Here is a 12,140-nt window from a genome sequence, read left to right on the forward strand (position 1 = left end):
GGGCAGAGGGGTGAGGGGGTGAGCGTTGGCTTCCCAGGACCAAGTCCTGCTGATGTGACAATAGCACACGCTGGTCCTCCTGCACCAGCGTTCTCCAGAGCCACACTGACCTTGAGGTATTAAGTACAACTCTACACGCATGTCCCAGCTGGGATCAAGCTGGACTGACTGGAGCCCCGAGGGGACACGGTGGGTGCCTCCGCTGGCCGAGTACGGCCCCAGGGAGGGTCTTGAGCACACCTCTTAGCTGCACCGTCCTGCTCTGAGATAGAGACGGTCTGAAGGGCTTGTCCTGCAATCTCTGCAGCTCCAGATGGTTCTTAACTATGACGAGAAGCTCTAAGTCCAAGCTAGCCTTCTCTTGCAACTTGCCTTGCAGGGGTCAGGTGGGAGGTGAGGAGGGACGATGCTCCCTCGTCCTGTCCCCTGCATCCAGACACACCGCGGAAGAAGCCCAAGACCTCATGACACCCTTTAGTTTCAAATTCAATCCCCAGGCTGCTGCGTGAGAGCCTGTCACTGCCATCCAATAACTCCCAGGCTCTGCCAGCTCTCAGGACCTGCGTTAAAGCTCACTTCCCCCACAAGAAACAGAAAAAGCATCCTCCATTCGCCATTCAGCTCCCACCGGAAAAAGAGGCCAAGATCCCACGCGGGAATGGGTGCTGTGGCTGGCCAGGCTGGCTGGAATCTGCGGCAGGGCTGGCAGCCACCCGGCCTGACCGCTGTGCCAGGGCTGGGAGGGTGGAGATGAGGAGAAGGAAGGGCCAGCCTGGGGGAGCCCACCACTCTGTGCCTCTGCCCAAAGGGAGAGCAAGTGTGTGGGGGGGCAGGTGGGGATGGACCTTGGTGTCCAAGCATCTACATCGGCCCTCCAACAAGGGTGGGAAGGGCTCTCGCTACTTCCAGAAGGGCTGGGAGGCAAAAAGGATAAATCAGGGGAGCGCTCAACATTGCAGCCTCTTTAAAAACCTCCAGATTACGGGGGCACACGCACCTGCTAGGGCCTGAGGGGAGGGTCTGGAGAAGGAAACGGGAGGCGTTCCTGGCATCGGCATCACCTCCAGCTGGCTTTGCAGGTAGCCAGCCTCCACTGCTCTCCTCTGCCTGCCTCCCCATTACAGACCAACACACCTGAAACAAAAACAAAGGCTGGCAGTGGGCAAAACTAGAGAGAGATGAAGACTTTGTTGTCTGATGTCCCAGCAGCCAGAGCGAATGCTTGCTGGGTAGGTACTTCCTGGCTGCACTTCTCTGCTCAATGTTTTCTTTAAAATGTGTATTTTCTCTTTCATCTCCTGTTTGTTTTCTTGCCCCAGATGTTCCTTGCTAGCTTTGCACATCCCCCCATCCCAGCCCACCCCCAGAGCCCACTGGAATCCCACGGCTGCCCCCAGCCTGCTTGAGTTCAGATAAAGATCTCCAAGACGCCCGCCTCCCCGCACCCCCCAACCCCTGCTCTAAGCAGCTTCCTTTCTCAAAGGTCCGGCGTGTTGTCGCAGAGGGCTCCACTGCCCGACATCTCAAAAAAGGAAAAGAAAAGAAAAGAAAACCAACTCAGTGATTTGCAGGTGCAAAACGGAAGCCATCGTCTGACTTTTTCAGAACTATTGTGGCTCATGCTCTCCTTCCATGGTAGCGGGAAAGAACACAGTTCAGGTACAGATGCTGTCTGGTGTGACCCTGTGGGAGCCGGCGTGGACCCTACTGCTCCTTGTCTTCGTTCGGTGTCTCTTCACAGTTGTCCTGTTCATCCTCCTGGACCAAGAACTCCTCGGGGGGCCACCGGAGCTCCCCGCTCTCTACCTCCCCCTCTGTGGGCTCCACCACGATGGAGGGCAGACGGTCCTTCAGTTTGCAGCAGCGGTCGAAGTCTGACGGGTCAGGGAAGATCTGAAATAAAAGCGGAGAACCCCATCAGGTACACGTGCAGGACCGAGCCCCCGCTATACACCAGAGACCGTGCTACGCCCTTGGGATACTGGGGAGCAGCAGGTGGGATACTGCAGAGCATCAGGCAGGAGCCAGGGAACAAACTCTGGGGCAACAAGGGAAACCCAGACTAATCCTGAAGCTGAAAGTTTTCATGGCAGTGCCACCAAATTTGCGTTTGTACTTTTTGGTCTTGTTTTCAGATAAAAGAACTCAAAATCATGTCCACAGTGAGTCACATCTCCATTTGCAGCAAGCATTTTACTCTAGAAGTACAATGCATACAACAGGTGCTATAACATTAAATTCCTCCCAGGATAATTATTGGCACCTACCAGGTACTTTACATATATAATTTGGACCCAACACGGTCAGGCAGAAACATAGGTGCTGCTCACGCCACCTGAAAGAATCCCAGGAGATTCCTGGAGAAGGAGGTTGCCCAAACCATTCAGCCTGGAAACGAGCAGTGGTAGAATGGGATCAAACCCAGGTCTGCCTGACTCCCAAGTCCGTGGCCAATATCATGTGCCTCTCAAGGAGACGGGTTCTGATCTCGCTGTAGCTGTAAAGTCAAAGTCAAATCAGGGTTGAAGGCATGGCCCCAGACACAGGCACATGGGAACATAATCCCAGGCTCTTTTTTCCCCTGTAAACAACACCTGGCTCCTTGACGGCTCTACACCTGAAAGAGTCTACTTCTCTTTCCACAGTCCTGTCAACGAGGTTCCTTTTTCTGATGCCTACTGTGTGTCCTGACCAGAGCTGGGAGAAACCCCAAACCAGGCTATAAAATCCAGGCTCTGCGGATTCCGTTTGCGCACACTGCCCTGTGACTACAGCTGACCCAATTCTTTGCCCAGCAGCTTAAGTACTTAATCCAATGGGCTGCTGGTCTCCTGCCACACACAGCTCTCGGGGACACGCCAGAGAGCCGGAGAGAGGAGACTGTCTGGGACGCTTGGGCTCACAGAATCACACGGCACCTGCAAGGCCATCTCTTCCAACCTCTCCATTTGATAGATAAGGAAACTGAGGCCCAGAGGGGTCACGTGCTCAGGGTCACACAGCTTGTTAATGGCAAAAGAAAGGAAAGCAGACCCTGGAGGGGGTGGAGACACACATTTGAAGAGATCCCGGGGGTTCCCTGTGCCTGGCTCTGTTCCTTGGAGGTAGCAGAAGTGCTCTCCTAGAAACTCAGGCTTTCCCAACTTCTGGGGTGTTATGAGGGTACCCAATCTTATTGCACCTAGCCCCACGCAGTGCTGTCCCCATCAAGTCCCTGACCATGTCAGGGGCCACGTGGGGCTTCCGGGAATCAGGGGCCTCAACACAACCTCCCCAATCCCTGCAGACGAGTGATTATTAACCATTTATCCAATAAAGCCCTATTGCTGGGGGATTAAGTCTTAAGCCAGCTGCACAACCAGGCATCATTAAAGACTTAACGGGCTTATAAACAGGATCGTAATGGCGGCCAGGAGGAAAACAAGGCAGGGAGGGGCCAGGCTAGTGGGGTGAAGGGAGGCGCGGGAAAGATGACGCCCCCCTGCGGGCTTTCTCTTCCTGATGCAGCCAGCCCTGCAGGTCTGCCCCTGGACTGGGCTCTGCGCACAGACCCACATGCCAAGCAGGGAGAAGGTCAAGTGGCTTACTTGGGCCCCTCCTCACTTCTCCTCTGGGGAGCCGGAGCCTCCTGCTGTGGGTGAGGACACAGGTGCCCTTCCGAGCACAAGCCTTGGGCATGAGTGAGGGGAACCCCCACGAGTGGAAAGTATGCTACAGTTTACAAAGCTTTTTCAGATACCTCCGGTAGGCCTCACCTCCCCCGCTCCCCCGCTGCCCAGGAGCAGAGAGACCTGGGGCTCTGAGGGTCACAAGGAAGAGCCAGGATTCAAACCTAGATCTCCTGTCTTCAACACCTGTGCCTCTTGAACAATGAATGGATGCCACTGAGTCAACATGCCCACTTCACAGAAAACTGACCAGGGAGGGTGGGCAAGACGCTAGGCCTTTTTTTTTTTTTTAAGATTGATTACGATTGATTAAGATTAAGTTGGGGGTAGGAGTTTATTAATTAATTTAAGATTGATTAAGATTGATTAAGTTGGGGGTAGGAGTTTATTAATTAATTAATTTTTGCCTGTGTTGTGTCTTCATTTCTGTGCAAGGGCTTTCTCTAGTTGTGGCAAGCGGGGGCCACTCTTCATTGCGGTGCGCGGGCCTCTCACTGTCGTGGCCTCTCGTTGCGGAGCACAGGTTCCAGACGCGCAGGCTCAGTACTTGTGGCTCATGGGCCCAGTTGCTCCGCGGTATGTGGGATCCTCCCAGACCAGGGCTCGAACCTGTGTCCCCTGCATTGGCAGGCGGATTCTCAACCACTGCGCCACCAGGGAAGCCCAAGACCCTAGGCTTTAATGGCCCGTTTGGCAGTTCAGGCCCCAGGATGACCATCTGGGCAGCTAGGTCCAGAAGATGAGCTGCCCCGTCCAAACAGTTGTTCTAAATCTTCAAGGACAGAGCTGCGAAATATCAAGAGGGGATGGACACCTGGCCCAAGACAGCCCTGGGCCCCTGCCTCTACCCTCTGACCTAAAGCCCAGGGCTGGGCTTGCGCTGTGACCCCCTGGCTGAGAGAGGTGGCGCCCGGCTCCTAGCTAGGATCGCACCCGCTGAGGAAGAGCCAGAGAGACAGGCAGCGGCAAGGCCAGCAGAAGCAGGAGGACGACGACAAGGGCGGAGAGCATATGATTTTGTTCTAAGCCGGGAATGCATCTTTAACTAAAAGTAGGGGGAAAAGTGTTAAAATAAGGAGGCTGCTGATGATGGAAGATATGCCAGGCACGTTTGCTGAGCAGAATCTCAATCTTCACAATAATCCTCTGAAGTATGCAGTGGTGTGATCACTTTTTATAGATGAGGAAACTGAAGCACAGAGAGGGCAAGTGACTTACTCAAGGCCACAGAGCTAGGAAGCGGCTGAACGGGGACCCAAACTCAGACCCACAGGACTTCGAATGAGGCGCTCATTTGACAACACTTGGGTCAAGCCACATCAACCTTGACATCACTTGTACAACCCTAACCAAGACCTCTCAAACGCCTGGGCCTCAGTTTCTCTTTTTAAGAAGTGAAGAGTGAAGTGGCCTTCTGGTCTCACTAGGTGGGTGCAAAGCCTGGGCAAATACAGAGATGATAAAATGCTTTGAAGACATATGCTAAACTCAAATCGGAATGTCCTCTTTGGAGCAGTTTCAACAGGACTGCGAGAGCAGTCTCCAACAGCAGTTTCAAACTCCAAGCAAGAGGCAGAAATACTAACACAGTAATTAAAATAACTCTAAACAATGCCTTTCATACCAGGAGCCACACAATTAAGTCTTTTAAGTCCTTGGGGGAAGTCTGAGCATTGAACTTCTGATACTGCTTACTTGCCAGAGAACTTTGCTCCCTGAATTGCTCAAAGCAGGCGCCATGGAAAAAAAAACTTTTTTTCTTTTACAAAGCCTGTTAATTACATTTTTAAAAATCACTATAATAATCTAACCCTCCCATCAGAGATTATATTGTATTATCAGATAATACCAATTTATGCCTCTGAAAATTGTAGCTCTCTCCAAAGACAAACAAAACGCACCCAGAACCAACCAGCTTCTCATTTCCTCACATCCAGACAGAAAGCCTTGCAGAGCAAAGCTGAGTATTTTGCCAGTACAATCTTATCTCTGACAGCTGCCTAAGAGGCTGACCCCAAGGAGGTCAAGATTTTTCCACTAAGTCATGCTTTTTAATCATCTAGGCAGCAGAAAAATGAGAGGTTGCAACGGCAGTTTGACGGGGTGGGGAAGGCAGTGGAAAAAAGGACTCAAGTCAGACTTGCCAAGCACATGACAGGTAGAGTTGGGGCAGCAGGCCAGCCCAGCATGCTGTTTGCCTGCAGGAACTGGCCAGGAATAAAGCACTGCCCCTGTTCCAAAAAGAAACTGCTTCTGGTTAAACCTCTTAGCCCAAAGCGTCCCTTCTCCTTGGACTGGAGAAGGGGAAAAAAATCCTTTTCGTTTCTCTCTGAAGCAAAAGGCTCCTCTCTAAGGTGTCCAGAAAGGAAGATGGGGAGGCTCTGAGAAGCATTTCCCACCCTCACCCTCCAGGGCAGAACAGATCACAAAGCATCCATCCCAGCTGTGATTCTCTCAGCCTTGCCCCTTCCTCTGTCCACCAGCACCGGACTCCACATCCAGCTGTTACACTCGGCAGCCAGGGCTGATGGCTTGGATGAAACTAATAGACACCAAGTTCCCTCCTTTGCAAATGACATCTTGGAGATCACGTGCACCAAGAACATCCCGGGCCCTGCATGTCCCACTGTGGGGAACAGCAGGCATTCAAACTTGGTAATGGTCGGGCTTCCCTGGTGGCGCAGTGGTTGAGAGTCTGCCTGCCGATGCAGGGGACACGGGTTCGTGCCCCGGTCTGGGAAGATCCCACATGCTGCGGAGTGGCTGGGCCCGTGAGCCATGGCCGCTGAGCCTGCGCGTCTGGAGCCTGTGCTCCGCAATGGGAGAGGCCACAACAGTGAGAGGCCCGCGTACCACAAAAACAACAACAAACAAATAAACAAACAAAAAACTTGGTAATGGTCAATTTTATAGCGGACACTTCTTCAAAGGCATCCTTTGTCAGGTGGCCTCCAATCCCAACAGGATCTGACATTTTGGGAACTCAAATGAGTTCACTCAAAAGGTCAAAGGAGGGGCTTCCCTGGTGGCACAGTTGTTTTAAGAATCCGCCTGCCAATGCAGGGGACACAGGTTCGAGCCCTGGTCCGGGAATATCTCACAAGCTGTGGAGCAACTAAGCCCGTGTGCCACAACTACTGAGCCTGTGCTCTAGAGCTCGCGAGCCACAAGTACTGAGCCCATGTGCCACAACTACTGAAGTCCGCGTGCCTAGAGCCTGTGTTCCGCAACAAGAGAAGCCACCGCAATGAGAAGCCCACGTACTGCAATAAAGAGTAGCCCCTGCTCGCCGCAACTAAAGAAAGGCCACACGCAGCAGGGAAGACCCAACGCAGCCAAAACTAAATAAATAAAATAAATTTTAAAAAAAAAGGTCAAAGGAGCTTTAGGACCTTCTAGGAAGAAATGGTCTGTGAGATGTAGTTTGGATGCCAATATACTGGAATTTCTGCCTGTAGATCAGAGCTGTCCAACAGAACTTTCCGCAATAATAGAAATATTTTCTATCTGCGCTGTCCAATGGCAAACACCAGCCACATGTGTCTCTTAAGCACTTGAGGCTAAAATTTTTAATTCCCTTTCATTTTTATTAATATAAATTTATATGAAATATGTAAAGTTAATATAAATTGAAATAGCTACACAAATAAATAGATAAATATGAGGACAGTGAAAGCAGGACCGTCCAGGAAAGCTCAGGATGCTTGGCTAATAGACCGACATGGGAGGCCTGAGAGCAGAGAAGTCTGGGGTTGAAGGTGAGCCCCTGGAGATGCGGAATTAGTCAGCAGGCTTTTGTTGAAAGTATAAAAGTCACCGGTCAGTCGGCTCCCATTTCACCTACGGAGGGGAACTGAAAGGTAATACCAGGGCTCCAAAGGCCCGAAATTTGGGGGCCTAGCTATCGACTGTCTGCCTCTAAGCCAGGTGACCTAAACCTGGCTGCCTCTGGGGTGGGAGAGGAGAGAGATGCCTGGCACCTAGGACGGAAAATGAGCAACTCTGGTTGGAGCAGCCCTCCCCTGTGTGCGTGCATCCCTCAGCCGTCACCCCTGACAAACAACCCGAGCTGGCCACAAAGAAGGTGGAGGGCTCGGCAAAGAGCTGAGAGATGCTAATAGGGAAAGCGGACACCAGCAGGTAGAGGAGATGAAAGGTGGTTAACTAGATACAAAGGGCTAATTACCAGCTCTGCAAGCTGAGACCCAGGGAGCTCGGCCATCCTGCTCCTCTTTGCTGGGGTGGAACAGAGGAAGGAGGCGTGCTGGGGTGCGGGGGAGAGGGCAGGTGGGACAGAGGGCCTGCGATGAATAACCAGGTGGCTCTCCAAGGCCCCAAGAGGGATCTGCCTCGGCATCCAAAACCACACAGTGTGTCTCTCCCCTCTCTGGTTCCAGAGGAGGGGGTAGAAATGAACCTCAAACGTGTGATGGAAAATCTCCACTCCCACAGGTAGACCAGGAGTCTGAAAGATCTGGCTTTTCCCTTGTCCCCGTGCTTTATTATCTCTATGACTGGGGTCAAGTCGTTTTAACTTCTCTGAGCCTCAGCTGCCTCGTGAGTAAGATGAGGAAGGAATTTCCACTCTACAGTATTGTTGAAAGGATTACACGATGCTTCAGCCTGAGTGCCAGCAAGGAAGCCAACAGGCTCAAAGATGTGGAGGCCCATCGCCCCCCTTTCCTCATTTATAAATTGGGATTACTACTAATTCCCATCTTATAGGCTTTGGAGAGAATTAAATACAGGTATGTCTGTATGTTCTATAAACTTTAAATTCCTAATGATGGTTCTTATTAGGTAAAGCTGGGGTCCCCAGGGAGCATTTACAGTAAGGCACTGGAACGTCTGTAGCTGTGGCTTGGGACAGGAGGAAATTAGCAGCACTCCTGAGCTTGTGCTCACAAAGTCTAGGCCAGGTTCTCTGGACTTCTCCTACAGTACCTCTCTTTTCCCAGGGCATTGGTTAGGCCAACTGGAATGGAAGCCACTGCCTTGTCCAGATCCTGGCCTTTCAGTGGAAGCCCCTGCAGCGTAAGTCTCCCCATTACGCACCCTCCCCTCCTTCCCCCAGCCTACTCTAGGGGCCTGCCGCCTGGGTTTCTTATTTTTCCTGGAGAATAACAATGGATGGGCCTTGTGTGTTTATTCGTTCCTAGGAAGGGCTGGTTTCTAACAATGGGCAGATCTCTACCAGCATCCTGCTCTGACAAAGGCTGAGTGAATGAGGGGCAGCTAATTCAAAAGAAAAGTACACCCTGCTTTTTGTCCCCTAACAATACGTGAAGGCAAGAAATATGTTCTTTGAAATCCTCGCCTCCTGCTATTTTATCATCATCATCATTATTTGCATTTTATTGACTTTTCAGAGTGAAACGTGGGTGGCAAGAACAGAAAGAATTATAGCAAAGGGGCACAGTGGCTACTGCCTGGATTCAGAGGATGGGGAAGAACATTCTAACACCTCCACCTCCACTCAGATGCTAATGACCTCATTCTCCATCCTTGAGACTCACGTCACGCAAATCTCCCCTGGACTGGGGTTATAGACTATCCACCTCACCCTCTCCTACACTTCTCTGGTGTCTCTAATCCTACAGGAGACTTGAGCAGAGATTTGGGGCTTTATTAACAACTGTTGGATCTCCTTCCTTTGGATTAAAGATGCTTAAGCCTCCAGCCTTGAAACTTAAAAGAAAAGGAAATCCTCTGGATAAACACCATCTTTCATAAACATCTCTCCAACACACACCCATCCTGCAAGTCAGGAGTTCCAAATTCCAATTAATTAGCACGAATTGCTGCAGATAATTCGGGCCCAGCGAGCTGATGGGGCTTTTGTAATGTTACAGAACATCTCTCAAAGTTCTCCAGGGTGGTAAGAAAACACTGCAGCTTTCTGGCATAGGATGATTTCAAATACCCCCATCCAAATATGCCCCCTGACTATCTCATTATTGCCCTTTGAAAAGAAGACATGCTTCCCAGTCATCTCTGGGCCTTGGGGGATGGCCTCTCTCTCTCTCTCTCTCTCTCTCCTGCTGGTGCCACCCAGGTGTCCCACAGCCACACACCCTCTCTCAGAAAGCCCAGACTGACAGGGCTGCCATTTCCAACCATTCCCTCATTCTTTGTTTTGGAGACAAAAATCTTGAATATTTATCCTGGTCCCATAGCCTCCCATTCTCTTCTTGTCTGGGGCTCCCCTATTACCTGGCTTCCAAAACCATCGTTGGATGGAAACCACTCTCAAGTCTCTGAGGACTTGCTTACAGCCCAGGCCCAGGGCCCTGCTTGGCCTTCAGTCACCACGACCTCTGCAGCACACTACCAGGCCAGCCTGCTTCAAGGCTGCTTCTCTCCTGATTCTCATGACCCTGCTCAGGTTCACCTGACCTGTCTAACCTCACCTTCCCTGTGCCCTCCCTGGACTTGGTGTCAGCCTAGGCTTTTCTCTGGACTCAGGCAGCTTCCCGGCTTCCACTGTCCATCTTAGGCTGAGGATTCCCCAATCCACGGCTTCACTGCCCTTTCCACCATCTGTGAAAGTCTCCACTTGGATGACATCCATCACCCCCAACTCACCTTTTCCCAAAGTGAGCTCATCAGCTAGTTTATATCTTTCTTTAAGTTAAAAACTTTTCTTCCCCTCTCCAACAGGAAGCCTTGCTTGATAGTAGGTCCAGTAAAAGAGGCCTGGAGATTATAGTTGATCGCAACTGCAGTATTGATGTGAAAACACTGAAGCAAACAGGGCTATGTTCCTAGAGGTCCGCTAATCTCATGGAGACCATCTACACCACCTGCACTAACAGGGAGGTGATGCCCAGCTAGCGTCTGATCAGACACATTCTGTTCAGTCTAGAGCAGTGGTTCTCAAAGCTTAATTCCTGAGCTCCTTTCAGGGACAGAGTGTCCATGGAGTTAAAATATTTTCTTAGTAATACTAAGATGTTATTTGCCGTTTTTCCTGTGCTGATACTTGCGCTAATGGTATAAAAAGCAACGGTGGGTGAAATTGCTGGCACCTGAGCAAGAATTAATGCTGGCGGCAGCTGCAAACTGTGCTGGTGGTCATTGTATTCGTCACCACCTCCCACTTGCAATTAAAAAAAAACAAAAAACAACTTCGGGCTTCCCTGGTGGCGCAGTCGTTGGGAGTCTGCCTACCGATACAGGGGACGTGGGTTCGTGCCCCGGTCCGGGAGGATCCCACATGCCGCGGAGCGGAGCGGCTGGGCCCGTGAGCCATGGCCGCTGAGCCTGCGCGTCCGGAGCCTGTGCTCCGCAATGGGAGAGGCCACAACAGTGAGAGGCCCGCGTACAGCAAAAAAAACAAAAAAAAACAAAAAAACTTCATGTCCTTGATGAAGCAGTAAAGATTAATTTTTATTAAATATTGACTGTTAAGTACATGTTGTTTAACATACTCTGTGATGAAATGCAAAGTCGTTATACAACACTTCTGGTGCACATCAGAGCACAATGGTTGTCTCGCAGAAAAGCATTTATGGGATTGAGTGGTGAGCCGCTTTTTCCATGGGACGCCATTTTTAGTTGAAAGAATGACTGACCAACAACCATGTTTATTCAGACTTGGGTATTTGGCAGACCTGAGCCTAATATTTCAAAGAAAATGAGCCTGATATTTCAAAAAAATGACTGATGGTATTTGTTACCAATGATAAAAACTGAGGTCTCAAGCAAAAATTAGAATTTTGTAAAACTTGTATCAGCCACCATAATCTTGACAGTTTCCTATCACTTGAAGAATTTCTGATGAGACCACATATTAACTAATGTGATTTTTTTTGATATTATGTAACAAAATGTGTTAACTTTGGAAGATCTGCATAACTCAGCAAACCTATATTTTCCAAATGATCAGTACAGCACGTTATGAAAACAAGCATGCGTAAAAGATTCGTTCAAAGTGCAAGATAGGCTAATGAATTTTAATGTAAGAGTACAGAAAGTTCATTGATAAGGTTTCAGATTCCACATTACCACTAACCTTTAAGAAACTACCACTTACTGAGTTTTGCCAAAATATCAAAGAAAAATATATGAAAAGGCTACTAAAATATTTCTCCCTTTTCTAAGTACATATCTGCATAGGCCAGATTTTCTTCATGTACTTCAACCAACACCGATCACAACAGATTGGAAGCAGAAGCAGATGTGAGACTCTAGCTGTCTTCTATTAAGCCAGATATCAAACAGATTTGCAAAAATGTGAAACCTTTCTTTGTGCTGAACTTTTTTTTTGTTTTGGAAAATATATTTATTTTTATTAAAAATCATTACTTATATTAACATGTAATGGTTTTATTGTCATTTTAAAGGAATTAATAAATAATAAAATTTTTAAACTTTTAATATCAAAAGATATAACCCACATAAACAAATATCTCTGGGGGTCCTAAATAATTTTTTAAAAAGTAAAAGGAACTGAGATTTAAAAATTTGAGA

At 49.4% G+C, this 12,140-nt stretch overlaps 1 protein-coding gene across 2 annotated transcripts in view; it reads right to left on the minus strand.

Annotated features, from left to right (window-relative positions):
- Positions 1 to 296: 296 nt before the first annotated feature.
- LBH (LBH regulator of Wnt signaling pathway) overlaps positions 297 to 12,140 on the minus strand; it is a 56,193-nt gene continuing 44,349 nt past the window's right edge. For both annotated transcript variants that reach the window (XM_027113471.1, XM_027113472.1), the window contains exon 3: positions 297 to 1,893. In XM_027113471.1, coding sequence (XP_026969272.1) covers positions 1,705 to 1,893 — 189 coding nt within the window. In that variant the 3' untranslated portion in view covers positions 297 to 1,704. The remainder of the gene's footprint in view (positions 1,894 to 12,140) is intronic.

Source organism: Aethalodelphis obliquidens, unplaced genomic scaffold (assembly GCF_003676395.1).
Source record: "Aethalodelphis obliquidens isolate GAN/ISIS:26980383/991018 unplaced genomic scaffold, ASM367639v1 scaffold12, whole genome shotgun sequence".
In the NCBI taxonomy this organism is placed as follows: Eukaryota; Metazoa; Chordata; class Mammalia; order Artiodactyla; family Delphinidae; genus Aethalodelphis; species Aethalodelphis obliquidens.